The following is a 26,112-nucleotide window of genomic DNA, read 5'->3' as shown; positions in this document are numbered from 1 at the left end:
CCGGAGATGGCGATTGTTGTCTGCTGGCCACGACAAGAGGAAAATCCTGAGGAGTTTCCCGAATTCACCTCCTTTCTTATTTGTTTCGCAGGAAGCAGCCGGCACCGGGCCGGGCAAGGGCTGCCCTCCCGCCCGGCGCGGGGCTCCGGGGCCTACCAGCGGTGACAGCCCGCAGGCTGCTCCCGCCGACCGAGGGGGTTGTGCCGGGGCCGCCCGGGCCCGCCGCAGAGCCCCGGGCAGCAGCCGCTCCCCTCTCTCCCGGCATCTCCGGCTCTCGACAGCCCCGGCCGGCTGCGGCACTTCGCTCCCGCCCCGGGCACCGCGCAGGGCCGTGGCCCGCCCGGGCAGCTCGGCCTCCGCCTCCCTGCCCCGCGGCAGGGGCGAGCCGGGAGCGGCGGGGCCGCGGCTGCCGGCGGCTGTGCCGGTTCGGCGGGGCCCGTCGCCGCCAGCCCTGCCCCGAGGGGAGGCGACGGAGAAGGGGCGCCGCGCTTAGGGAGCGGGCCGAGCCCCCCGCCGCTCCCCTCCGCGGGGCCCGCGCGGCGGCTAGGCCCGGCTCGCATCCCCGGCGCGGCGTGGCCGGGCCCGCCGGCGGCCTTACCGCCTCCACGGCGTGCTGCAGGATGGAGGTGAGCTTGGAGAACATCCTGTCCCGCGACTGGAGCAGCCGCTGCCGGGAGGACCGCGAGAGCTCCTCGATCCGCCGCCGCCGCTCCAGGGTGAGGGCTGCATGCGGGGGCCTGGCCGCGGGGATCGGGCGGGCGGGCGGCCGCCGGCTCTGCCTCTCGCTCCCCGGCGGACACCGTGGCACTGACACCGCCGGGCTGCGGCGCCGGCTGCCGAGGCTCCGGGTGTCCGCCCCGGCGCGGCCTGCAGGGGCCGCCACCCCCCGCACGCAGCCGCCGCGCCGCGGGGAGGCCCGGCGGGGAGGCCCGGCCGGGCGGCCCGGCCCGGGGCCCGCGGGCCTGGGCAGCCGAGCGCGGCCTCCTCCCGCCCTCCCTTGGCCGGGCCCCTGGCACTGGCGATCGAACCGGGACGCGTGTGCCGGGCCTGCCCGGGGCAGGGACCCTGTGCCGGCCCCCAGGGTGCGGGCAGGTGGGACGCTGCCATAGCTGGGAGCGGGCAGCGAGCCCGGGGTGCCCCGGCCTGCCCCCTGCCCCTGGGGCAACGCCCGAGCAGGGAGGTGAGGGGGAAGGGGCAGCTGCCAGAGGCTCGCCATCAGCCCCCGGCAAAGGCCTCTGGGTCTACACGTGCTGCTCTGCTCCGTGAGGGCTGGGGGACCGCCGCCTCCGCCCGCGCCATGCTGGCAGGCTGGGTAAGGAGTAGCGCTGGGGTGGGTGGCCTGAGGCCCGGCTGGCTGGCTGCTGGGACAGTTGGGACCTGTCACCGTCTGTGAGGCCCTCGGGGAAACAATGAAATGCCATGAAGCAGCGTAAGGGTGATAAGCTCAGAAAGTCAGTGACATTCTTGTTGCTGCTGGGTGAGAGGCTGGTGGCATGGTCCGGGGTGACTGCGGTCCTGCTGGGGCTCGCAGTGTGCCGTAGCAGGAGAGGGCTTGTCGCTGTGTGCATGTTACCTGTTTCACTGCTCTTTTTTTCCCCCCAGAGCTTTGAAGGAGACAAAGGAGGCTTTATGTCACTTCCAAGCCGAATACTTCAGAGAAAAAGATCATCCCTGCCATTTTCCCATGCCACAGGAAAAGCAGAGGTAAGGTGGGGTGAGCAGAGGTTATAGATGTAGCGGTGTGATGTTTTGGGAAGAACTACAACTGGGTGCTGGGCAAATGGAAGTAGGGGAACAGGGTTGATTTGGCACTCGGGGAGTAGAGTGAACTGTTGGGAAGCTGACGGGCCACTATGGGAAAGGGAAGAGAACCTGTAGTACCAAACGGAGAAAAACCTTCTCATTGATTTTTGGAGATGAATGAACAACTTCCTCACATGCTAGCATAGCAGAGAGAGATGAATCAAAAGACAGGACAAAACTATTTAACTGCTGTGTTTTAAATTGTGTTATTTGGGAAGTCTGACTATGACTGTTGATCTTGTGATGAAGTATTACTAATGATTCTGCTGTACTGATTGTTGTTACTACCTCCATGCTTTGCAGGCGTGGAGAGCTACGGTCCAGGTACTGTATGGAAGTACATACTGGTTGTATATGGACACCTTTGCTGAAGTGGCTAAGGACCAGAGCTAGCTATTTCTTTCTCAAAATCCAGACATATCAAAGAACATGAATTTAAAAGGTAATTATGTGGGGTTTGGGTTTTTTTTTTGCATCTACTTATTGTGGGTAATTGTAGATTTTCTATATGGGTAGTCATGTGATGAAATGTATGTACCATCTCTGTGTTTAGGTAATTATTAATTGGATGGATGCTGCATTTGGAAGGTGCCTATCTTCTATGATTTAACATTAAAAGTTCTGGTAGACTTTTAAAGTATGCTCCAGGAGGCAAACCCTTCTTCAGATGAATTTAAGTGGTGTCTGCTATAGTTTTGCAATACATCCAGATTATTAATAATTTATATGTATATTTTTATATGTAAATACTCATATTTATTTTTATATTGTAAGTGCAATTGAGGAGCTACATCCAGCCTGCTTATATGGTTTGTATTGCAGGTTTGTACTGCTTTCATTAAAAAAAGAAAAACAAATGACAGGTTGTAGGTTTGAATACAAACATGTTGTCAGCAAGTGGGCTGAGTAGTGGTACAGCTTTTCTGCCATCAATGTGAGGGTGTTTACCACGTTAATGGGGACCTTTCCATTCTCTCACCATAGATACCATTTTGGAGCCTGCATCGTTTCTGAAGAAAATGTGGATTTAAGGCACACATGCTTCATTAAGATGTCTAAGAGAACATGGTAATTTAAAATGTTCTTTGCAATCCATTTGTTTTTGCAAAAATGTCTTTTGGGTATGCCTGGGCCTTCCCATCTCTGAGCAGCAGAATGAATAAAGAAACAGTAAGGTATCATGAAGGTATAAAAGGAGACAGTTTTATAACAGTGAGAGTATTCCTAAGCATACCTTACAATTTATGAAATCGTAAGTCACTTCTTCACAGATGGCGAGGTAAAGCTTTTCTAACGCCTGAAGGCCTAACTATTCTAAGAGTGCCTGATGTATATAAAAACATTTTTTAAAAACCAGAACATTTCATTGTGGTTGCAATTCAGGTTTTGGTTGTAAAAGTGACTTCTTATTAGGACTTCTCAGTATGAAATGCCTTGCAGTAAAGGAAACAAAGAAAATATCACAATTACATGATTATCCCTAAACCTATTAAACAAACTGAGTCTCTGCAAATAACCCTGCATTTACTTACCAATATATTGAGCTTGAATTTGTAGCCACACTGCAGAATCCAGTCTGTGGTGCATATACGTGTTGCAAACTGTAGATGTGGAGGTTTTATGCTCTTCTAAAGTAGTCTCAAATTTATCAAGTATATGGAGGTATTTCTTACTGCTGGGAATATTAGATAAATGCTGGCAGACCAGTAGTAACGCAAATCACTGGAACTTAATGGAAAAATTATTTCACCAGTGTCAGTGCAAAAGGAACTGACCTCAGCTGAGGTTACATTCTGTTTGGATACTTCTTGTTCTCACTGGAGAGGATTCAATTGGAGATGACTCAGCTATGGACAGGCTACCAATGTCATGTCATATGCAACAGTACCTCTTCACCTGCTCGTGCTTGATGTTGTTTCCACTGAAATAAACACAAGTATTTCTACTTAATAGTCTTGAGAGAAGAGCTCTGCTGGTTTTGGGGTATTTTTTTTTTTTGGCAAGATCTTTTCTGGGGGGTGGCACACGCAGTGAGTGTTTTGCTTGAATGTGAGTTAAGACACTTGCTTGAAAGCAAGGCTATTTTAATTGATAGAGCTTTTGGGAACTCACTTTTTTCCTTCTTACAAATTAATGAAATTGTCTAGATTAAATCACTTTAAATGGAACAAAACAGTGAGATAATGTGCTAGCCTTTCTATCTGAAAACCTCTCTGCTACTTAGATTGATGGCACCAGGCCAGTCTCTAATGGATGTATTTTTCTACATTACAGAAGAACTTCCTGCAGTTTCGACTTTTGCTTCAGAGAGGTTGAGGATTTGGAAGGTACATTTTTGTACCCCTGAATGAAAACATGCTAGTAGAGCTATGCATAATATCTGTTTGTATTCTGCACAGAAATTTATCGTGTTTATAACTACCAGATTGACATCTATGTTTACAGTGACGACTTGGATGAAATAAAGAATGAAGTGTTAGCAGCTCAGCATGATCTCTGCTTTTGAGGAGGGCTAAACAGATGTTTGAAATCATCTTCATACCTTTCTGATTCTGGGCTTTATTATAGAAAGCAAACATTCTGTGCAGTGGATACCAAACAGTGTACAGTGGGATTGAAGTCCAAACTATGCTTCTCCCAGGTTTCATCAGTGTCCTGTATGTAGTACCATACGTGCTTCCGTTTGCTGTCATTTTCCATCATGAATTTTCTGGCTGTCTGTGCCCTCAGCTGCGTGCAACACCTCCCTCCTTGCTGATTCACTAGTAGCACCATGTCAAGAGCTCATGCAGTATTTCTTTAAATCCCATTTTCAGGCATTTTGTGGTCTGTGCATCCTGCTCCACATCTGCACATCTACTCCATCTGTAGAGACATTCATTTGTCTTCTGATTGGTTACAAATTTCCTAGTCATTAATGTATTGTCTAATTGGTTACCTGTCACATCTGCAAGTGTCTTTTTACACCATCACTTATTGCTACTGTGGAAGACACAACACTGGGCTAGAAGGACAAATATGCATGCCCGGTAGGCTATTTCTTATGTTAGTACTTCAGTTACACTCTCTGTACTACCCTGCTTTAGCTTATATAATGGGTTGTGAAGGAGACCACAAGGAAGTCAGAAGTACATGTTGTCAGTGAAATGAGACATTTATTTTCCAAACACATCATCTTTTCCTCAAATGTTTCTATGCCACTGGAAGCGTTATAATCCAGCCATTCCTCTATAAGTGAATATATGAATGTTCTGCCATACAGGATCTGCAAGTGTTAGCATATAATAAATTATTGAAACCAGATAAAATACTCTCAAATATGATCAGTTAGACCTTAGCCAATTTCACTGCAGTCTGCAGGTTAGCAAGGACCACAAGTTTACTTGTTCTTGTAGTGGAAGCTGAAGCAAAGAGGTTAAGGATAAACTTTTGGGTTTATGCTATATCACAACTGTAATGACTGAAAGAGTCTGAATGTGGTATAAATAGACATAAAACGATTTTGCCCCAAAATACTGCAGAAAAAATAATTGAGTGGTCAGCTGTTATAAATAGGTTCCCTCAATCATTCATCTGTGTACTTGAAAAGAGGGAAGTCTAGCGACCAGAATCTGCGTGTATTTCTGGGGAGAATTTAGGTGCTTATCCTTGACCCTACTAGGAGATGTCTGAGAAATTTTCAGTTCAGCTCTTGCATTGGTTGTTTTCTAATGCATAATAAGATTTCATTGTTACTTACATCTTTGGATTTAGGGCTATAATCTGTTCATCCCTAAAATGTCATCACATAATCTGTTTAATCATAAGCAGAAGCTGATCTTGATAGTCAATATGAGTTATGCAAAGTAGTTCAGGCACTCTACTACTATGCAAGTATAAAAACTTTCAGCAGATCTTCACATTAGTCCACAATAAAAGTAGGATTTTATCGAAATTTCAATTCAGATATCTTTGTCCTGAGGCATAATTGAAGTCTTTCATGGAGCCTGATATTAAATTTTGGCATTGTAAAATGCCTTAATTTTGAAATGTCTGAAATATTTATGATGCAAGGTACTCAGTAGTGGCTTCATGATTAATTTTAAATTATTGATAGCACATTTACCTAGAAAGGTCCAAATACTATTGTCACAACGCTCTCCAGTGTTCACTATCCATAGAGTTATGTGACAAAAGTCCAGTGATGTTCTTCAATGTTTTGTTACACTGGGAAGGTGGTCAGCAACTCCTGAGTTCTGTTCATGGCTTCTTGGTAGGAACCTGCTCTCACCAGGAGAGGGCACAGATGGCCTGGTTTCATCAGTAGGACACAAGCAGCAAGATTCAGAGAGAATCCCTCATAGCTGGTTTTGGGGAAAAAAATAACCCTATGTATCCTGTGTAGAATGAGTTAGTATACCAACTAGTAATGTTACCTCTGGGCTTAACTGCTGCCTGTTACTTGGCTTGTAAAAGCTTTGGTTGCCACACATGACAGCCCATCATCATAGCAGTTCACTTGTCCCATTTGGTTCTCAAATGATGTTATTTGAAGCTACAGGACTGGTTTGAGTTTATGAAGATACTGACTTATCCCCGTGGTTATCACATCCCACATGATATTTGCATCTCTGCAACAACTAAACCCCAGTCAATTTAGGAAGGGTCTTGTATTCAAAGACTGGACCTTCTTGACAACTGACTGAATTCTTGTGAGGTTCCTAAAGAGGTGAGAGCGACCATGTATATCACCATTGCATTATTTTAGGTGAGGGTAGAGGGAGCCAATCTTTCAGTTAGAATTTCATGCTCAGAAGCTGTACTCTGAGCCAAACTGCATTTCCAGAAAAAGCATGTACGACTTGATCCTTTGTAATTCTGAGTCATCAGCCCTGTAGGAACGAGTGTCTGCACTTGGATGAAGCCTTTAAGGAACTGAGCTGGAGGCATTACTGACAACAAGCAAAGAAAATGAAGTCTGTAGTAGACCCAGGGTCATCCAGAAATGTTTCTGTTGCTCATGCCTGTTCTTCTGCCTCAGGCTGCTTTGGACTAGTTTGACATTCAGTCCTCATGTTGTGAAATGCTGAAGTAAGCAGACCTGTGTTTGTAATATGCCTAATATAATGGAACCTGCTCCTGATTAAATCTTGGAGTGGTGCTGTAATGCACTGTCCTTGATTCCTGCCTGACAGCTTATGTGCCAAGTGAAGTATTTCCATCCGTTTAGTTTCTCTGGTTTTATGTTCAGAAGCTGTTATCCCCCACTCTCTGGGTCTCCCAGGGATTCCCAGGTGGTGTCATATTGAGCTGTTATTGTACCTGGAGTTCCTGACTGCTGCATCAGACGGGCACTCTGCATTTCCTTCTTCCTCTCCAGCAGTAATAACCAGGCAACAGAAAGCTGATTGTTATATTTGGCATTACATGTACAGCATACGTCGAAATGCTGTGTTCAGACACAGAAATCTTGTACTAGCATTAATCAATTTCCATGAGCTGCTGCAAAACCATTCATCCCAGTGTTAGATGATAGCCCGCAGAGGGCAGCCTGGCCTCATGTTTTACTCCAGCAATGTGCTCAAACTGGAGAATTCAGTCATCTGCTGGCATCTCTATCTATACATTCCACAGCAGTCTCTATCTGACTTGCTGGGGAATAAACAATTGAAGGTTGTGCAGAATTAGTATCAGCCCTAAACTCAAACAGATTCAAAAGTGGACCAAAAAAAAAAAAAAAAAAAGTGTGACTAAATGAAACCTTCTGTTTGTTGGGGTGGTTTTTTTAAACTATGGAAAGAAAAAAATTGCATGAGAAAACTCAGCTAGACCTGAGCTTTAAATATCTCACATGTACAACAGATAAGTTTGCTGGTAGATGTCAATAGGCAAGAGAAAGAAAACAGCTAGAATATGTGTACCTGAATGTACTGGGCAAGACTAACTGGAGAGGAAAAGTGTTTTTTTCCAAATCCCTTCAGGAATCTTTCAAGATTCGAGTTGCTATTACCATGACTGTAGACTGTGCATTTGGCTGGTTGGCCCATGTTCTTTCCCAAGTGTGTCCTGAGTGCTTGTGAAACAGCCATCACAATTTCCAGGAGATTTTGTCTAAGAAGATGTGTCTACACGCAGCTGTGTGCCTTAGCTGTAAAAGATCAGTGCCAGGTTCAGGACTAGGAGTTGCTATCTTGACAGTATGACAAGGGACAAGCCATTCAGTTCCTGAAAAAGAGACAGTGCTTTGTGTCTTTCAAGTCAAATTGTGTCCACCAGCTAATTAAGGAATGATCTTGATATGCTCTGAAGGGAGGCCTGTCTACTTCTATACTTCTCAGCCAGAGGGCCCTGCAATACAGTGTTCAGAATAGAAAATGCATATAAAGAAAACAGCATTTGAGAAATTAAGACAGACTCAGCAATGTGTGAATTTCAGGGGTACGGGAAGAAACTTAAGTATCTCTTATGAGCAGATGTCAAATTACTCAATGATGTACTTTCACATTGATTTAGATAATGACTTTCTTTGGCCCCAGACTTTCTACCCTGCATAAGCATGGCTGTTCGCAGCATAATTTATATGCTTCTCAAGAGTTTGGCTCATTGTAATTGCAGCTACAGGTGAATTTTTGCTTCTGATTCCTAAAACCCTCTCCGTGTATAGGCATGCTGAGAGATTTTGACTCTGGTTTATTCAGAATATTCTTTGCTATTCTTGCCATGTTATTCATAAACATCTTTGCTAATGTGAACTTTGACGAAGGAAGTATGTCATCTTTTACATTGATAGCATGATGTAAAAGTTACTCTATGTAAAAATGCTTGCACATTTAACCAACTCTGATTGCATAATTTAATTCAGTTTGGCCACAGCAAATTCTTTAAGGTAAAGGGTAAGGTAGGGCACACTGAGATAATACCCTTAATTGATGCAGATCTAAAAACTCTTAATTTATAATTAACAGCAAAGGCAGTTTATGGGACTGTCTCTATATCTCCTGAAGGCATGGACTGAATACAGTTAGAACAAAATATGATTTAGGAGTCAAGATTCATAGAATCATAGAATAGTTTGGGTTGGAAGGAACCTTTAAAGATCATCCAGTCCAACCCCCCCTGCAATGAGCAGGGACATCTTCAACTAGATCAGGTTGCTCAGAGCCCCGTCCAGCCTGACCTTGAATGTTTTCAGGGATGGGGCATCTACCACCTCTCTGGGCAACCTGTTCCAGTGTTTCACCACCCTCATTGTAAAAAATTTCTTCTTTATATGTAGTCTAAATCTATCCTCTTTTAGTTTAAAACCATTGCCCCTTGTCCTATTGCAACAGGCCCTGCTAAAATGTTTGTCCCCATCTTTCTTATAAGCCCCCTTCAATTACTGAAAAGCTGCAGTAGGGTCTCCCTGGAGCTTCCTCTTCTCCAGGCTGAATAACCCCAACTTTCTCAGCCTGTCCTCATAGGAGAGGTGTTCCGTTCCTCTGATCGTTCTTGTGGCCTCCTCTGGACCCGCTCCAACAGGTCCATGTCTTTCCTGTGCTGAGGATTCAGAACTGGACACAGGTGGGGTCTCACCAGAGTGGAGTCTAGGGGCAGAATCCCCTCCTTCGACCTCCTGGACATGCTTCTTTTGATGCAGCCCAGGATACAGTTGGCCTTCTGGGCTGTGAGTGCACATTGTCGGCTCATGTCCAGCTTTTCATCCACCAGTACCTCCAAGTCCTTCTCAGCAGGGCTGCTCTAAATCCCTTCATCCCCCAGCCTGTATTGATACCAGGGGTTACCCCGACCCAGGTGCAGGACCCTACACCTGCCCTTGTTGAACCTCATGAGGTTCACATGGTCCCAGATGAACCAAGCTGAGTGGTGCGGTTGACGCCTGAGGGACGGGATGGCATTCAGAGGGATCCTGACAAGCTTGATTCATCTGTGAACTTGTCTCTGTCACTGATGAAGGTATTAAACAGTACTGGTCCCAGTACAGACCCCTGAGGGACACCACTTGTCACCTATCTCCATCTGGACATTGAGCTGTTGACTGCTAGCCTCGGGATGTGACCATTCAACTAGTTCCTCATCCACTGATCAGTCCACCCATCAAATCTCTGTAGGAGTCTGGGCCGTGCTGGGAAAGTTAGTGCAGACAGAAGAATGCAAGGACGAAGACAAGGCCAGCAAAATAAGGCTGGCAAAAACACACAAGATAGCAGATAAGTGAGAAACACCTGTGGTCAGCAAAAGCACACAAGTCTGAGCAAAACAGGGTATGAGATAAGGGAGTTTTGGCAAGTTTTGGGCTTTACGTGCTAATTGCAATTAACCAATGCAAATGCTTGTAGAGGCGCGTGAACAGCGCGTGTAGATGACCTGTAGCCTATTAGAAGATAGATGAGTGCGTGTACGGAACTTAGTAGAGTATAAATGTAACCAGAAAAGGAATAGAAACTAACTAAAAACTAGAACAATAACTATAATAAAAGATGGACGACCTGATCATCACATTGGTGTTGCGTCGTTTCTGTTCCCGCACGGAGAAATAAGGACCCCGGCTAATGGTGACTCCGACAAATCTCCTATCTCTCCAGTTTAGAGAGAAGGATGCTGTGGGGGACTGTGACAAAGGCCTTACAGAAGTCCAGATAGATGACATCCATAGCTCTTCCCTTGCCCACTGATGTAGTCACTCCATCACAGAAGGCCATAGAAGGTCGGACAAGCAGGACTTGCCCATGGTGAAGCCATTCTGGCTGTCTTGAATCACCTCCCTGTCCTCCATGTGCCTTAGCATAGCTTTTAGGAGGATCTGTTCCATGATCTTCCCAGGCACAGAGGTAAGGCTGACAGGTCAGTGGTTTCCAGGGTCCTCCTTTCTACCCTTTTTTAAAAAGGGTGCAATGTTTCCCTTTTTCCACTTCACCTGACTGTCATGACTTTTCAAATATCATGGAGAGTGGCTTGGCAACTACATCAGCCAATTTCCTCAGGACTCTGGGATGCATCGTCAGGTCCCATAGACTTATGTATTCACAGCTCTTATTCATGGTACATACTTCATATGTGAGCCCGTGAGAACCAGATGCAAAACCTGATTAAGTTTCTGACTCTGAGCTCTTTGTTGGGACCTTCCTGATAAGGATACACACATAAAGGTGATGCTGAAGTTCTTCAGCAGTAAATGCTGGCCAACATTTAGTTGATCTTTCCAAACCTGACTCAGAAACGAATTTGTCATTTTGGCCCTTGTATCCTAAGTTCCTACAGGTACGTTAGCCATTTTGATGCAAGTGCAATATAGACTAGATATTAACAGGCTTATTTGGGGGCTTTTCCTTAGCTGCCAGAATTGCCAATATTTCTTGGTTATATAAAACCTACAGCATTTATGTGATCTTATATAATTCATGTAAAAAATTTTGAGTTCTTGAGTTTGACTTAGGATAACATAGGTTCAGTATTACATTTTTTGCCTTAAAAGTGCATATACCACAGACAATATGGAGGGTTGAATAACATGCAGAGTATTAAGAAAACTGGTTCTATGCAATGAAAAAAATAAGGAAGATGACTGGGATTTGTCTCACTCAGGGGAACTTTCTAACTTTTTTGATTTTTTCCTTTATTTTTTTTGTTTGAAGGTTAAGTCTCTTTATATATGTATATGTGGGATATTTTGGGAAAAAAACCTTCAGTAAAGCATTTCTATTAATATTTGCTGTGAATAATTTGGAGCTCAGTTGTCCTTTGAAAGATATAAATGCGAACTTTTCTCTAAGGAGATTAGTGGGAGCTGCCCTTGAAGCTCACTGAAATCAGTGAAAGACCGTGTATTTATGTGAATATGCTGTCCATTACTGACTAATTGCAGATTCTAGTAAGAGTCTTATATTGAAAGTAAGAGAGCTGTCTTGCTTTCATGTCATTCATGTCACAGAGAACTATTTATTGTGAGCTTATTAAAATTCTGATTAAATCATAAGACTTAGTAATGCTGTAGATTCTGTTCCTTTCTATTATGACTGCTATAGATCTGATTTCCCTAAGAAAGGAGCTAGTGGAGTTATGGTGGAACAAGTGGTAAAAACTTGTAGAAAAATCCTGTAGTTTCCATCATTCTTCAGCATCCCAATATCAGTTCAGTGAAATAAATTAAATAGATTATTCAGGCCAGTCCTGGCCATCCTTGCCGTTTGCCTCACCCACAGAAGTTGTTCTTTGAAGTCTATTTCTGTAAGAATTTGTCTTTTGTTCAAAAAAAACCCCTGTAACTTTTGTAACAATTATCTGATTTCAAGAGGAAACATACTGTGTTGTGCAAAGATGGGTATGTTCCGATTGATGAGTTATCTGCATCAGACAAAGATGTAATGCTGACTTCTACCTGCTTTTTCATTTGTGCTAAGTCACTCTCCCCTGATTTTCATGAAAAAAAAGGATTTACATACAACTGATGGGATCTTAATTATTTTTAAAACTACTGTCCTACTTTTGTGTGTGACAAACTGGTTCAAAAGTGATGAGGGACAAACAATGACATTATAAACCTAATTTTCTCAAGAATCGATGCTAAAAATATCAATAGTTTATTTCTTCTTTTTGAAGGGGTGGAGAGAGGGTAGGGAGAAGGGCAGAGACTGTAGGGGTTAGTACCAACAACATGTTGGAAAGTCAAAGCACAAAACTTGCAGTGACGTATTACACAGATACAGCATATTACAAAGATGGTATGGTGTCTGCTGTTAGGTGTCTGAGTCTTGGTCCAAAAGCTGCTGAGCAAAGGGAGAGGTTCTCATCCATGTTGCTGTGCAGATCGTGCGTGGGGCAATGTATTGGCTCTAAGAGTTCAGTAATAATTAATGTTTTCACATTTCAAATTTATGGGTTAGCTGGACATTATCATTCTTCTAAGAGTTTTGTTTGTCTAAAACCAGTTTACTTAATGGAAGGAAAACTGAATTTTCTTTTACATATTCACACAGTGGCTAAGTGACAGCAAGGTATGCTGCACAGAGAATACAGTCCAATATTTAGGATACTTTTCTTCAAAGATGCAGGTTGTATTCTTTGCTCTGACATAGATTTTCTCTGTGACCTCAGACAACATACTTAGCTCCTCAAGGGCATTTAGGCACCTGAAAATACCAATGGGGGATTCGAAAACACCTATTGTTTGGTAAATATATAAAAATGTTTGGGCATCTAAAAAATCCCAAGGTACCTGTTTGCATCTCTTAAAGCCCAAATACCTGTAAGAAATGTTGACCTTAGTGGTTCTTTTTATACTGTCTAACTTGAGTTAGAAGCCTAGGCTGTCTGTACAGTCAATAGGAGAATGTAGGAGGTAGGATCCTGCTTCCCAGCTGACTAATTCAGAAGCCTCAGGTAGATGCCTGAAATAAAACTATGTCAATCACTGCTCCTTAATGGACTTCTAAAGTAGTCAGGAAATGGCTCAATCAATCAAACAGTTCAACAGTTTGCTGCTGCTCAAAAGGATCATCTCTTTTCCCTCTAATGGTCCCTCCTCACCCCTTCCTGGCTGTTCAGTTCTGCACTCGCCTTCTGTCAGCTCCAGTGTTTATCTGAGCCTTTGGTTTCTTACCTGGCAGAAAACGAAGCCAATGCAAGAAAGTGAGCAATTCTTTGCTAATTAATGAGCTAAAGTAGTTCCTTGAGGATCAAACCAGTGGTGATGGTGCTACAGTGAGGTACGCAGGAGCAGATGGGTTGGAGTAAGAGCAGAGGGAGCGCGTGGCAGAGTCTGTGACTGCCCCTTGCAGAAGCAGCAGTGAACTCTTGGCTTGGCTTGTCCATCTTCTCTGACTCAACATCTCTTATCTAAGTATCCAAGGTCTTCATCTGTGAACTAGTAATAATGGTGTCTCACTTCTCTGTACTTCCTTTTCCACCCTCTTCAGCTTCCTTCCATATTCTCTAGATATTGGCAGGATCTGAGAGAGCAACTACAGGAGCTGATTCAGCTGCACACATGCAGGTTGCCTGACTGGTACTTGTGGCTACTGAAGACGTGCCCTCCAGAACTGGTGACTGTTGAGTTTCCGCTGCAGCTTTTCTCCTTCATTTTAATTTCTCTTCTTAAGTGCTAATTGCTACAAAACTTGTAGGGATGTAGAACTCTTTCTGAATTATACATTTTAGTCAACTTGAATTGAAATTCTCCATATCCAAATCTGAAAATTCTTCAAGGGGACTTGATGGACAGACAAGAAAATAAAACTCAGTCAGGCTCAATTCCTCTGGAAACCCAACTAAAGAGCTCTTGTTAATGAAAAAGTACTGTATCTGATCCATTTTAGCATTCTCTGACCAACATGTCTGTTGAACTTCTCTGCCTTAGAGACTTTACATGGTGAATGGAATAAACTCCTTGTGTTCTATAGAAACCCAAGTTACAAATGCCTTTCCCTTCCTATTTCCTAGCAGTATAAAGAAAGGAAGTTCTTCATTAAGAAGCTAATTTCTGTGTGTTCCTGAACCTTCTTTTTAATGCCATCTATTAAGTATCACACAGGAGAACCCCTGATAGTGCTAGTCAGAAACTCACTGAAGGAAGTGCATAGGAAATTACTCAATTAAAAATACAAAATGTTGTCATACTACATTGACTGAGGAAAACCTTGGCTCTTTTGGACAAGAAGGAACACTTGAGTTGTTTGCAAGTGGAAAATTCTACTCATTTCAGAAAAGACAAGGAAAGGAACTGTTTTTCAAGTGCATGTCAAATCACCAACTCAGGGTAATGCCATAGGAGTTTGGAAGGAGAACAACAACTTGAGATTTATTTCATTCCTGCTGCAGGATTCAGAAACATTTGCAATGGGCAAGAAAACAGAATGACACAAGGAGTGTGGTTGAACTGAAGTGTGGGCGACACTGGGGTAATCCACAGCAAACAGTGCTGGATATGACTAAAAGTCATTGCTGTGTGTGAGCATGAACACAAATTCAGACAAACTGATGTGCCGATTCATTTTTTTGTGCGTATATCACCCAAAGAGAAAGCATGTGTGCTCCATTCTGCTGCTGCTTCCATGCTTTCTCACACATCTGCACTCCCTGCTCCGCTGTCGTGATGGGGAAGGTGAGCAGCGTGGAAGCGCTGCCAGGGGGTTGGTCTGATGGAGCAGGTACTCTGCCTGGGCTGCACGTCCAAACGGCCGCGGGAGCGTGTGATACATCTGTTACTAGCATCCGTTTCAGCTCTGCGGACACGCTGTGATGAAATCTTCACCACCTCTCTTAGATACAAAGATTTTGCTAATTGGCTTTTTTGATGGAAGAATCGTGTAGGCTTCTTGCTAGTATGAACATGTATATAGTGGATGGTAGAGCAGAGTGGAGGAGTGTGATTCAGTCTCTCCTGTCATTTAGTTTGCATGCTGGCTGCTCGCTGAACAGCACAGATTGCGCTTTCTGTTTCTTAGTTCATAGTTGCCCATTCTGAAATTGATAAGAGCCTGCTCTAATGTTTTAGTTTCACTATTCTGATGTGGTCTTCTAACCTGTTATTCTTGACAAACGAGATTGTTGTTTTGCTTAGCTCTTGCCAGCATCTACTAAACTGGTGGCACAGGGGGGTTCTTTTTAGCGTGGCTTGGGAGTATTTGGCTTGATTAGACCGGAGGGTAGGCTGCCGTGGGGAGGGGTGTCCACTAGATCCTCTTCTTCGGTGCTTTGCCGTTGGTTGCTTGCTGCTTTTGTTAAGGTGCCAGGAGACAGCTGAGTGCTCTCTTCTGTATGTTAATGCCAAAATTGTTTCGCAGACAACACTGCTGTCATTTTTCCGTTTATATCCTCTTTACGTACAGACATGCAGGTGTATAGCTGCTGTGCTCGGTTGCTGTCCGGTGGGTGAATTTCAAGTTGTGCCACAGACTTCAGCGTCAGGTCCTACACCAGCTGCTCGGCTGTCGCGCTGCCGCTGACGGTGGCAGCCCCCCCCTCCTCTACCCACCCAGGAGCGGGGCAGCCTCTGGGACACCCCCCCCGCTCCGCGCTCACCCGGCGCGGGACACCTCCCCATGCCCCCCCCCGCCCCGCCGCCGCTCAGTCCCGCCTCACGGCAGCCGCGGCCCCTCCGCCGGCCCTGCCCCCGCCGCGACAGGCCGCTCCGCGGCGGCCCCCACCCGCACCCACCCGCGGGCTCACAGTCACGCACACGCACCGCAGGGCGGGCCCCGGCGCCGCCCCGCACCGCGGCGGGCAGGGAGGGAGCGCGGCGGCGGCGCGGACCCGCCCGGCCCGGCCCGGCGCCCTCGCCCCCCCCCCCCCGCCCCGCCACCCCGCATCGGCCGCCGCCGCGGAGCCGCCGCCGCAGCCCCGCGGCTCCTCGCCCGCCTGAGCCATGTCTGCCAGAGGTGGGTCCCTGCCGCGCCGCGCCGGGGCAGCCGCCGGGCTCCGCGCTCCTGCCAGCGGCTCGGGCGCGGGCGGAGGAGCCGCGCTTGACCTTGCGCGCCTTGCCCGGGCTGCGGGTGCCCCGCTTGCCGCGCTTGGGCGGAGGTTGCGCCCGCGATTTAGGAGAAGGGCGAGACGAGGAGATTCCCACCACCACCCCACCACCCCCCCGCCTTTTCCCTCTCCCAGCCGTCGCCTGCCCGGTACCATTTTGCAGCGCGGCCGCGGAAGGGGCCCCCGGGGCGGGCTGCAGCGGGGCTGTGGCGCCGCAGAGCATCCTCCGGGGAGCGGCACCCCCGCACCTGCCGGGTGACCCCGCTTCGCCTTTCCCCAGCGCCCGGGGGGCGGGGGGGGAGCAGGGAGGTGCGGCGGTTCGGTGCGTTTTAAATGATGACGGGAGTGTGTGTGTGTGTGTGTGTGTGCAGAGAAAGGAATATGGGGCGGGGGGGGGGGGTTAGGGTCGGAACTCGGTGGTTATTACTGCTTAGGAAATACTGACTGGTTGGTACTGGTGTCTGCTGGGCGCTAGTGAGGCATCGGGCTGGGTCTGCCGTTTGTAAAGGGAGTGCTGCTGTTAGGGTGTGGTGGGCAATCCAACCCTCAGATTATACCTCTGGCGGACATTTGCATCCGGCCTGAAATTAACATTTTGAAGTTTTACTCTAAATTTGCATCTGTTTTAATAATGGCCTAAACTTGAATAGCCTTTGTCCTTTGCATGTGTTTGTGCTTAGGCTCTGACTGCGTGTTTGGTAATTCGGGGCTGGAGATGAACAGATCAGCCTCATTGACTGCAGATCCTGTCTTGTCCCAAACTTCTGCTTCCAATGATGCAGGTGTGACCCAAAGACTGCTGCTTTAGGGGTTTTTTTTTATATAGTTAGTACCAATTAAAAGACTGGAGACATAAAGTTAAGCATTTTCTGAACGTTGTCATAACAAAGCAGAAATACTTGTAAGCATCTCCTGAACAGAGAAAATTATCTGCACAATGATGACAAGTAAAAATACTCCCCAGTTAGCTCTAAAATGAAAAAGCACTCTGTCAGAATTATGTATTACAAATTAACAAACCCCTGGATACAGGGATACGTTTTATTTGTTCATCCCTTTATTCCTCTGCATCTTCATCTATTAAATACTGCTCAGCATGGACCAGCTCTTTCATTTGCTTGGATTCCTGTTGACATCCAAATGAGCTTCATGGACATGGAAGGCGTCATGTAACTGCTGAAAGGTTGTCAGCATTTTGTGGTTAGGACCATATTCTTTAAGCATCACACCCATTTTAGATATAAATAATAAATGGTGTTAGAGCAGCATAATTCTTTGTGGCACAGTAGAATTGTTGCTTTAGGAAGAAATGGACCATAGCGGTCTCCAAAGAATCCATTTCTGGAAGAACATTATATTAGCATCAGTGCTGTGCTAAAGCTGCATTAGTACTTGTGGGGAAAACCCAGCAAATCTTTATAACAAGAATTAGATTTGTTGTCTTCAAAGGGGTACCTGGATTTGAGGAAGCACAGAAAAACTTTGCAATTTCAGGTCTGCAGATGACTCCCCAAAACTGAATCATACATAATGGGAAGCCAGAGAGCATTTCTGCTGGCCATATTCCCTTTTCCTCCCCCTGCCATCCCTCTTTTCTATTCATCTGCACAACACGTGATGTTTGATGCCTGCTTGGTTCTGCTGGAGAGCTGCCTGGAGAAGAAGGGTGAATCCTTTCTCAGTCTCTCCCGTGACATCTAGTTTTTTTCAGGGTAATTAATTGGAGAGAGGGAGAGAGTCCACAGGACTTTAGGGAAGTAGTGAGTAAGATTCATAAAAGAGATTAAGATATTAATTTCTATCATTATTTGCTTTTCAGTTTTAACAAATGGACTTGTTCAGAAAACATTGTGTCTGCGCAAGTACAGTTATTCCTTACTGACCAACAGCTATTTGTGTGTAAAGCAGTACAGACCATTGTTATTATTTACCATTTTAAACACTACTGCTGTTAAAATCTTACATATGAACTTACTTTTACACACTTATGTGGTATGATGGACCCTAATGAGGTTATTGATGAGAATGTAACTTGAATAAGAAGTGAGTCTTTAAGGGATTAGGGCTTTGTTCAAGCATCAGATAGGGACCCTTTGCTTCATAAAGGCAGATTACCTCATGCGTATGCAGTCTCATTAAAACCACTGTATCGTTAGGGTCTGCATGCTCAGCGAATATTGATTGTTAATATTTTATGTTGTGTTACCTGTCCAAAAGGTGATCATTATTATTCTGAATGCATCAGACACTTGGAGCTGTCTGCTTGTTGCTTATATAGCAAGAATAACAAGAATAGCAAAAGAGTTAAACATTCACCTGTGCCATTTTTATTACTAAACAGCAGAAGATATTCAAGGGGTAGTAAAAACCATCACAATATTATCAGTGTTCAGTCTGTGCAGCTCTCTATTCATCTCTTTTGCTCCAGGAGGCAGCATGGTCTAGTGAACTGACTGCAACAGATGACAGAAGAAACTCCTGAAATCCAGCGGTACCTCTGTACTTTTGGACCGTTCCTTTTAACTCTTCTGCTCTAATTCCCTGTTGTTATTTAACCAAAACTACCCATATAGCCAATGACATTAATGACAGATTGTAAGTCAATACATAAAACGTAACTATTAACACACATTCATGTAATTTTGGCTTAAATGGAGCTCCGGATGAAGAGTTTTATGCTTCCCTGCTTGAAAATAATGGTAGCTAACTGTTTCAGAGGGAGGACTAATGGCTCGCCTGTACTTTAAGACGAATTTTCTGAAATTTTCCATTACTTTCTTCCACCCTTCACAGACTAGGTTGTTGCAGTCCTTCACACTTGTCCCTCACCTCTCGCTGTTACGAAACTTTAAGGTCTCTAACATTGTTTTGCCACTTTCCTCATAGAACAGCTCTAGCAGATGTTTTGACCAAAAGCCAGATGAAGCAGCAGAGACGTGTATTCCCAGAAGGTTGAGCAAATAATCATTTTGGATATCTGGTGATTGAACTGGGAGCTGAAATGGACTTTGAAAATCCGTTTTCACTTCCCTGTCAAGTTGGAGTCCTTCCCAGGGCGCTCTCATGACCTGTTCTGCAGCCTGTTGGGATCAGTGGAGAGCTGCAGTTGACGTCAGTTGGGCTTTTCAATTCTGCAGTTTGGAAAAGGCTTCATATTCTACTTTCAGCTGTTGTTAAGTAGTTGTTATTAGGACTCATACATGACTGAATTTGGGTGTTGGAGTGAGCCTTATAGATTGTTGCTTACCTAAGGGCTTGTTTTCAAAGAGCTGTAAATTCTCTGGAGGAAAGACATTTTTCTAAAGCCAAGTATAACTGTGACCTACTTGTGCATGTTATCTCAAACTGCTTAAAAACTGTCAAAACTACTTGTTATCATGAAGTTCTAAGTTAATGGAAAAATGGCTATTTTTAACTATTATAATCTTCAGTTATGCTAGAGCAAACAGGCACAAATGGTAGTGTTTGGTATGGTCAAATACGAAGATCTTTGCTAATTTTTTTTTTCTAAATGTTGAAAGAATTAGCATGAGCTGTATTTAGTCCAGTAGGCAACTTCTTCAGGAAAACGAAGGCATGTGAAATAGGAGGTTTATAAACAGTGGCGTCTTTTTAGCCTTTTTTGTGCTGTAACAAAGATCACTGGATTTTGACAGAAGCCAGTGTTAAAGAAATATTATTGCTGTCTAATATTAGCAGGTTGTACTGTGCCACTCTGATGCTGCAAGTGTGGGTGTTGTAGAGAAGGTAATTCCATTTTTTAGCCTACTCAGTAGTCAGAGTAGTAGAGTTGTGTAGCTTAAGAATTTATTTTATAGTACAATCCTTCTCTTTTCCTATTTGATTTTCTAACAAATGTAGATTGAACACTTCTCATTTCAGACAAGTAAATCGTAACACTGGTGTGAGGGAGGTTTTGTCCTCATCTTACAGGTGAGAAAAGAACTGAAATTATTTTTTTCTTTTCCCTGAGTCTCAGAGCCAGGTCAGAACAGGAGAATTTCTGGCTTCTGGGCCTCTTCTCAGGTTCCTCATTTGTTCTTACACAAGTTGATATTCTAACAGAAGGCGACAAACTTCAGCTCATTATGTTTTGCTCTGGTAACAGTTCAGTTTCTTCATCCGCACTGTGCGCATCACTTGATGGATCTGCCTCACAGTTGTGAACTTTTCTGTGAGGAAATCACAGATTTTTCAATGGGAAATTTATCTACTAAATCTTAAGCTCCTACATATTCCACCAATAACCTTTATTTTTCTTTTCCAAATTTTCTTGTCCTCCTCAGATAGCTGTAGACATGGCTGCTCTTGCTGGCAGCAATGGTTTTGGTTGAGGTCTGTGCTGACTGGTTTAAAAACTAGCTGCTGGTTGCTTCTGGTCAACATTTTATCATGGTCTGTGATTTTCACAGTAATATTGCTCATATCTAAAGGAACCAGATACTTAAGTGGTGGCAATGTTGTCTGCCATATCCTTTCTAAAATCTAATGCTGTGTTCTTCTACTTGTTGTCAGAGGTGTTTCTTTCAGGCATGTAATAATGTCCTTTGTGGTGTGACTAGTACATGGCTATCACTGAATGCTCTCAGGCCGAGCAACCTGGAGAGTGGGGCAGTGTGCGCTGGCCGGACATTTCCTTAATTTTAGAAGTAGAGAATTTTAGCGTCTTTAGAGTATTTAATTACTGTAGCTTCAAACGCTTCTAGTCCTAGTGATTTCCACCATTTTCCTTGGTATAATGCTCCATAGCCTGAAGGAGGACGTTCCTGGCAGAGTTTGGTGCTCTGCAGCATGACCTGAGATGGAGCTGTGTGTGCAGTCATGCCGACACAGCTGTTTCCCAGTTTGAATACCTATGCAGTGCAGAATTTGGAACTGTCTCTGAAGATTTTTCTCTCCCCAGCTTTTGCCCTGAATTTCTTCTGTACTGATTTCATACTGTTATTTAATCCTATCTGTACCTTCTGTTTATTTCTTCCAAGTACACGTAATGACTTATGTTTTTTGCTCTGGTTACACTTTTTAGGGCTTGAACCTCAATTTAGTAGCTTAAGTAGCTCAGGATCAGCACCTAGATTGTCACTGAAAGCTGTACTTGTCTGTACATGAGAATCAGTAGCTGCAGCTGAATCTTTAGGCCTGGTAGAGCTTTTGTTTTGACGGAAAAGAAGGATATTTTACTGAGGTATCTGACTTAAACAGTAGCATCCCTTTTAAGCTGCTCCTTTTTAAGTTTTGCCTCTTCATCCCATCTTCTTTCCTCCGCAACAAAGCTTAGTCTGTGCTGTTTAACTTTTGTGATTAATGAAAATTAGTCCTGAATGCATGGAAAAAGTTGCATAGACTAATGGCAACAACAAGAGGAAACTGGGACAATGAGGTAAAATCTATTTTAGATGCATGGCTTTGAAAGGAATTGCACAGAAGGAAAATAAGCATCAGTTTATGGATGGAAAAGCCAGCAGAATTGCTTTTACTGAAGAACACCAGAACCTCATGTGTTTTGCAGTCTCTGAAAACAATCTTTTGGGGATTTCTTTTTTTTTTTTTTTGTCCTTTTCATAGGTATGAATTGAATATTTTGAATTATTTTTAATCTAATCTGTTAGTAATTGAAGATGAAAAGCTTACACAGTTCATGTGACTGGTGTAGTATTTCTTAGTTTTGCAGTATAAGAGACAGAAAACACGCAGTGGAAAGCAGACTTTGGTCTGTAAGTTCTGAGACCAGCAAGTAGCCCTGAATTTTTTTATCAAGTACTGTTTAGACTACAGTGTCTTTATAATTAGGTATTGTTTTTCATTAAAACCTAAAGAAAACTCCTAGACATTATACAGTAAGAACAGAGAAAAACTCTGAGATGCCCATTATTGTGGCATGTTTTCAGAAAGAACTTCATTTTTAGAAGCTCAAACCCAAATAAGAGTCCCAATCCTGTAAACATTATTGTGCATTACATTCGGTGTTTTTACCAGTCCCATATGTTATGTAGGGAAATCTTTAATTTGTAAACAAGGTTGGACCAGACAGGTCTCAGCAAGGTACACCTGTGATGGGGTTGTCTTACATTCTCCTTTTCCCATTTGTAAGCCAGAATTAGCACTTTGGTGAGTCAGTTTGTTCCATGTAAACCATGAAATGTGGCCACATCGACAATGCAGGTTATGCTGTTTATGTGCACACATTGGAGTTAGTGTGGTGCTGATTGTCTCAGGCTTTAGCAAGAGCTGAATATGATGGCCAGCCAGCAAATTGTGAGGTTCTGACTCCCTGAAGCCTTTAGACCTGTGCTTAGCTTTTTTTGGAGCATGCTGAAAAGTGCAATACGTGTTGCTGTTCATTGATGAAGCCAACAATGTCTTTTTCTATTTCATGGTCATAGACTTTTTGTCTTGGTAACTTACTGGCACGGCGCTTAGCACTGATCCTTTTGGAGATAGGTCAGAGAAGTCTTATCACAGTGGACTTGACAAGGATGGCATGATAAGAAGTTCTGGTTTACTGCTTCCTTACCAATAAAGGTGTTTTATTCAGTTTCTGGAATGGCAAAACTGTACTGTCACAGCGATGGACACATTTTAATCCAAACTGCGAAGCTGAAACAGTTTCTGTAACTTTTTTAGTACTTATCATTCCCTTTGCTATACCTGGAAGCTCAACTTAATAATTTCTAATGTGCTCTCATTTTAACTACTATTTCCTCCAACGTAAGTCTTGTGTGAGTAAGGACTGTGAGATTTCACTCAGTGAAAGGATTCTGCTTTAATTACTGTTATTATAAAGCTGATTTTGTTTCTATCGTATCAGGCTCATATGAGGCATCTTTGATCAACAGAGAAGTCAGCAGAACTGCTGTTCAAATTACAGTTTCCTTTTAACTAGTGATGAAAGCTTTCAGTTTATTTTTGGCATTAAAAAGTCTGGGAGACAACCAGGTTAGATAAGAGCTGAAACCTAGCTGATGATAAAGGAACATAGCTAAGAGAGTATACTAATAGTTCTGAAAAAGGTGTTCCAGCTCTAACTTTCTGTGACCCCACACATACAGAAAATGCAAAGAAGTTTATGCCAAAGTGCTGGCTTTCTCTGGTGTCCTAGGTTGCCACTTCTGTTAACCATTTGTGGAAGAGCTGCTTTCAGTAAAGACTGTAAGGTGAATGAATTTCATAGAATTAGGGTGTAAAAGAAGAGATGAATTTAGGACTCGCTGTTTCACTGAAGATAATAGTAAATACCATGTTCAGTGGAACAGGGATATTGTTGAGCTTATGATCAATAGACAATGTGGAAATCAGTGGTTTTCTCAGAATGGAAACCAAAAGGAGAAAAACTTTTTTCTTGAATGAAAGCACACCTGAGCAAGGCACAAATCTAAGCAACTTTAAAATTAGGTTTAGTTGCAAAAGAAATTGTGCTAAGTATTATCCATGAAGTAATATTTTATGTCTATTAATAAAAGCCAAGATAATGTAAGTACACTAATTTTCTCTGCTGATGACTTTCTTTATTCCAGTCGGAAGGGTGTGTACATGCATGAACAGGCTGTGCCAAGGTGTGTGTGAATGTCTTTGTTCCACAAAAGGAAATCTGCAGCTGTCTTGAGTGGTTTATAATGAGCAGAGCTGTAAGACCTATTACCTTTCACTGGAATTCTGCCCAGTTTTATTTTTTTTAATCTTAGTTTCACCTGTTCTTATGAATATCCTCTGCATATGAATGTAGATACACAAGACAGGATTTGAATGTTTCTATGGCCTTCTGCTGCTGTTGTATAATTTTCTCTTTTATTGTCCTAATAGGCCAATAAACTAATTACATGATAATCAGACAATACACTAAAAACCTGTGGCATATGTAAATAAGAACAAAACTTATTGCAAGAAGACAATATTGTTATATAATAATGTGGTTATCCATAATTGTTTATTCTACTTTATGAGCTGGAGATAATCCCAAAATTATCCAGTCCAGACTTTGATCTAAGGAGGAATAAAAAAACTTTGATCATTGTTGAATTGGCAGCTGCTATAAAAAGCCTATGTCGTATTTCCCTTTTAGTAACACTAGCTAAATCCAAAATAACTGATAAAAGAATTTGAGGATTGCAGCTTAGGGATGCTTTCTGACTTGACCTGAAGTAATCTCTGTCCAAAAATGTCTATAAATATTTTTTTCTATTTTCTGTTGCCAGATGTTTAGATATTTGAGACGAATGACAAAAATGTTTTGTGTACTTAGATGCGCAATGCACATTTGGAGTCCAGCGTTTCAGAGGAAGAAGCTCTGGTTAACTGATGTTTATACGTAATATGATTAACTTACAATAAAATTCTGATGCCATTATCTTGCTTTCTATCCTCCTGAAAATGTAATTTAGAATTTAAACATTTTAAATGGCTAATGTTTGTGACTGTTATAGTTACCACAGTGATACTGTATTTCTTTCCATGCTCGCAACATAGTAAATATTTTCCTACACCTTTGTGTAGGAAACACTGCTTGTTCTTCCGAGTTGCAGCTGAACGGTGGCAAATTTTTCTAGATCTAGTATCTTAAAACTTAAAGGAGAATGTAAATAAATAAAAAATCTAACCTTTTGTTCCTCATAAATTGGGATTTTTGAAAATAGCAGAATTATAAGGGTCAACAAAGCTGATAGATTGTGAAGTTTCTTTAGTGCTTTTGCATTTCTACCTACAACACATTCAGTAAGGAAAATGGCTGAAAACTTAGATTCAAATGACAGTTGATTTTAGGATCTTTAATGTATTTTGTATATGCAGAGATATAACATGACCTCAGTCCCTAGGTAATGCAGGGGTTTTTCAGATTTGTGTGGCAGGGATGTTGAGAGGTTCATGTAACGTTTGGTATAGTGTTTCAAGAGTGAAGTGCCCTGAAGAGGCTGCACTGTGTGTTTGCCTTGTTTTGTACAGTTTGTGGTGGTGCAGAAGTTCAGCAGGGCAAGAGTCAACCTTTCCCTTCTTGTGCTGTGAGTTTTCCTGCTGTCTGGCTTCCTGCTTGATGTAGATATTCTGCAGATCTAAAGTTTTCTTTAATAACACTGGTCTTGTGTTTTGGGCAGTAAACCCTATTGAGTTAAACATGTTCAAAATTTTGGTTTGGGAGATTCTGTGACTTTTTGCAATAGCAATTTCCCCCCCTTTCTCTTGTCCTCAGGTGACAGCTTTTGTGGATACTGGGAGGTCTCTTTTTTCCTTTCGGCAAGGCACACAGACCAAGCAGACCAGTACTATAAGATGCACTTTATTCTCTGTCCATTGTTGCCACTCCGTATTTATCAAAAGCAAAAAGACTGTGTGCCTGAAGGAGGATTAAGAATCCTACCATCATGCTATTTATGATGCTCAGGAGGTATTTTTAGTAAAGGTTGTTGGCGCTGCTGCCCAAGGGAACGGCTAAGGGAGGGTAGGTCAGGAGGCAGACCGCTGAAACTAATGAGTACTACGGCTGGAATTGCAGGGAAGGGGTAACCCCTGCAAAGATTCCTTCGGTGGTTGTGTGTGTACATATGAACGTGTATGTGTACACATAAACAGATTTGGAGTCTATGTATAGAAAACAGCCAAAGAAACTATAATCACTTGTGGTCACTGCAGCCATTTGAAAGAGGAAAGGAGATTAATTCATGCTATGTTCCACACAGTTCCTCCTCCTGAAAGATTATCGGAGTTACGTGGAATGGTTTTTATATGATACTCAGTTTCCATAGCTGAACCTTCCCTCCAAATGTACAGGTCCAGTAAGATCTATATGTTGCTAATACAGATTATGACTCAGTTTTCTAAGGAAGCAAAGTTGAGATTGAGCCTTGTTCTGCCGTTGTTAAATTTGCTTCCTAC

The 26,112-nt window shown here is 43.4% G+C and overlaps 3 protein-coding genes across 6 annotated transcripts in view; 2 read left to right on the top strand and 1 right to left on the bottom strand.

Moving 5' to 3' along the window:
• FHIP2A (FHF complex subunit HOOK interacting protein 2A) overlaps positions 1-841 on the bottom strand; it is a 36,559-nt gene extending 35,718 nt beyond the window's left edge. The window contains exon 1 of one of the 2 annotated variants that reach the window (XM_074875357.1): positions 599-841. In XM_074875357.1, the coding sequence (XP_074731458.1) occupies positions 599-643 (45 nt within the window). In that variant the 5' untranslated portion in view covers positions 644-841. The remainder of the gene's footprint in view (positions 1-598) is intronic. The other variant, XM_074875358.1, reaches the window with a different exon arrangement.
• LOC141946105 (uncharacterized) lies at positions 586-4,290 on the top strand. Of its 3 annotated transcripts, none has more exons than XM_074875359.1 (5): positions 586-716; positions 1,603-1,704; positions 2,107-2,245; positions 2,788-2,871; positions 4,078-4,290. In XM_074875359.1, the coding sequence occupies exons 1-3, from the start codon at positions 621-623 to the stop codon at positions 2,194-2,196; spliced, it is 288 nt and encodes a 95-aa protein (XP_074731460.1). In that variant the 5' UTR covers positions 586-620; the 3' UTR covers positions 2,197-2,245; positions 2,788-2,871; positions 4,078-4,290. The 3 variants fall into 3 exon arrangements, 2 of the variants coding, with proteins under 2 accessions (XP_074731460.1, XP_074731461.1); XM_074875360.1 differs by lacking the exon at positions 4,078-4,290 and adding an exon at positions 3,557-3,753; XR_012629728.1 differs by lacking the exon at positions 586-716 and adding an exon at positions 926-1,312.
• An 11,782-nt stretch (positions 4,291-16,072) lies between these two features.
• Positions 16,073-26,112, top strand: part of ABLIM1 (actin binding LIM protein 1) — a 211,307-nt gene continuing 201,267 nt past the window's right edge. The window contains exon 1 of the mRNA XM_074875353.1: positions 16,073-16,157. Coding sequence (XP_074731454.1) covers positions 16,145-16,157 — 13 coding nt within the window. The 5' untranslated portion in view covers positions 16,073-16,144. The remainder of the gene's footprint in view (positions 16,158-26,112) is intronic.

The sequence above is a fragment of the Strix uralensis genome, chromosome 7 (genome assembly GCF_047716275.1).
Source record: "Strix uralensis isolate ZFMK-TIS-50842 chromosome 7, bStrUra1, whole genome shotgun sequence".
NCBI classification, from domain to species: domain Eukaryota; kingdom Metazoa; phylum Chordata; class Aves; order Strigiformes; family Strigidae; genus Strix; species Strix uralensis.
Note: the sequence above shows the minus strand (reverse complement) of the source record. Positions and strands in the feature narration are given on the sequence as shown.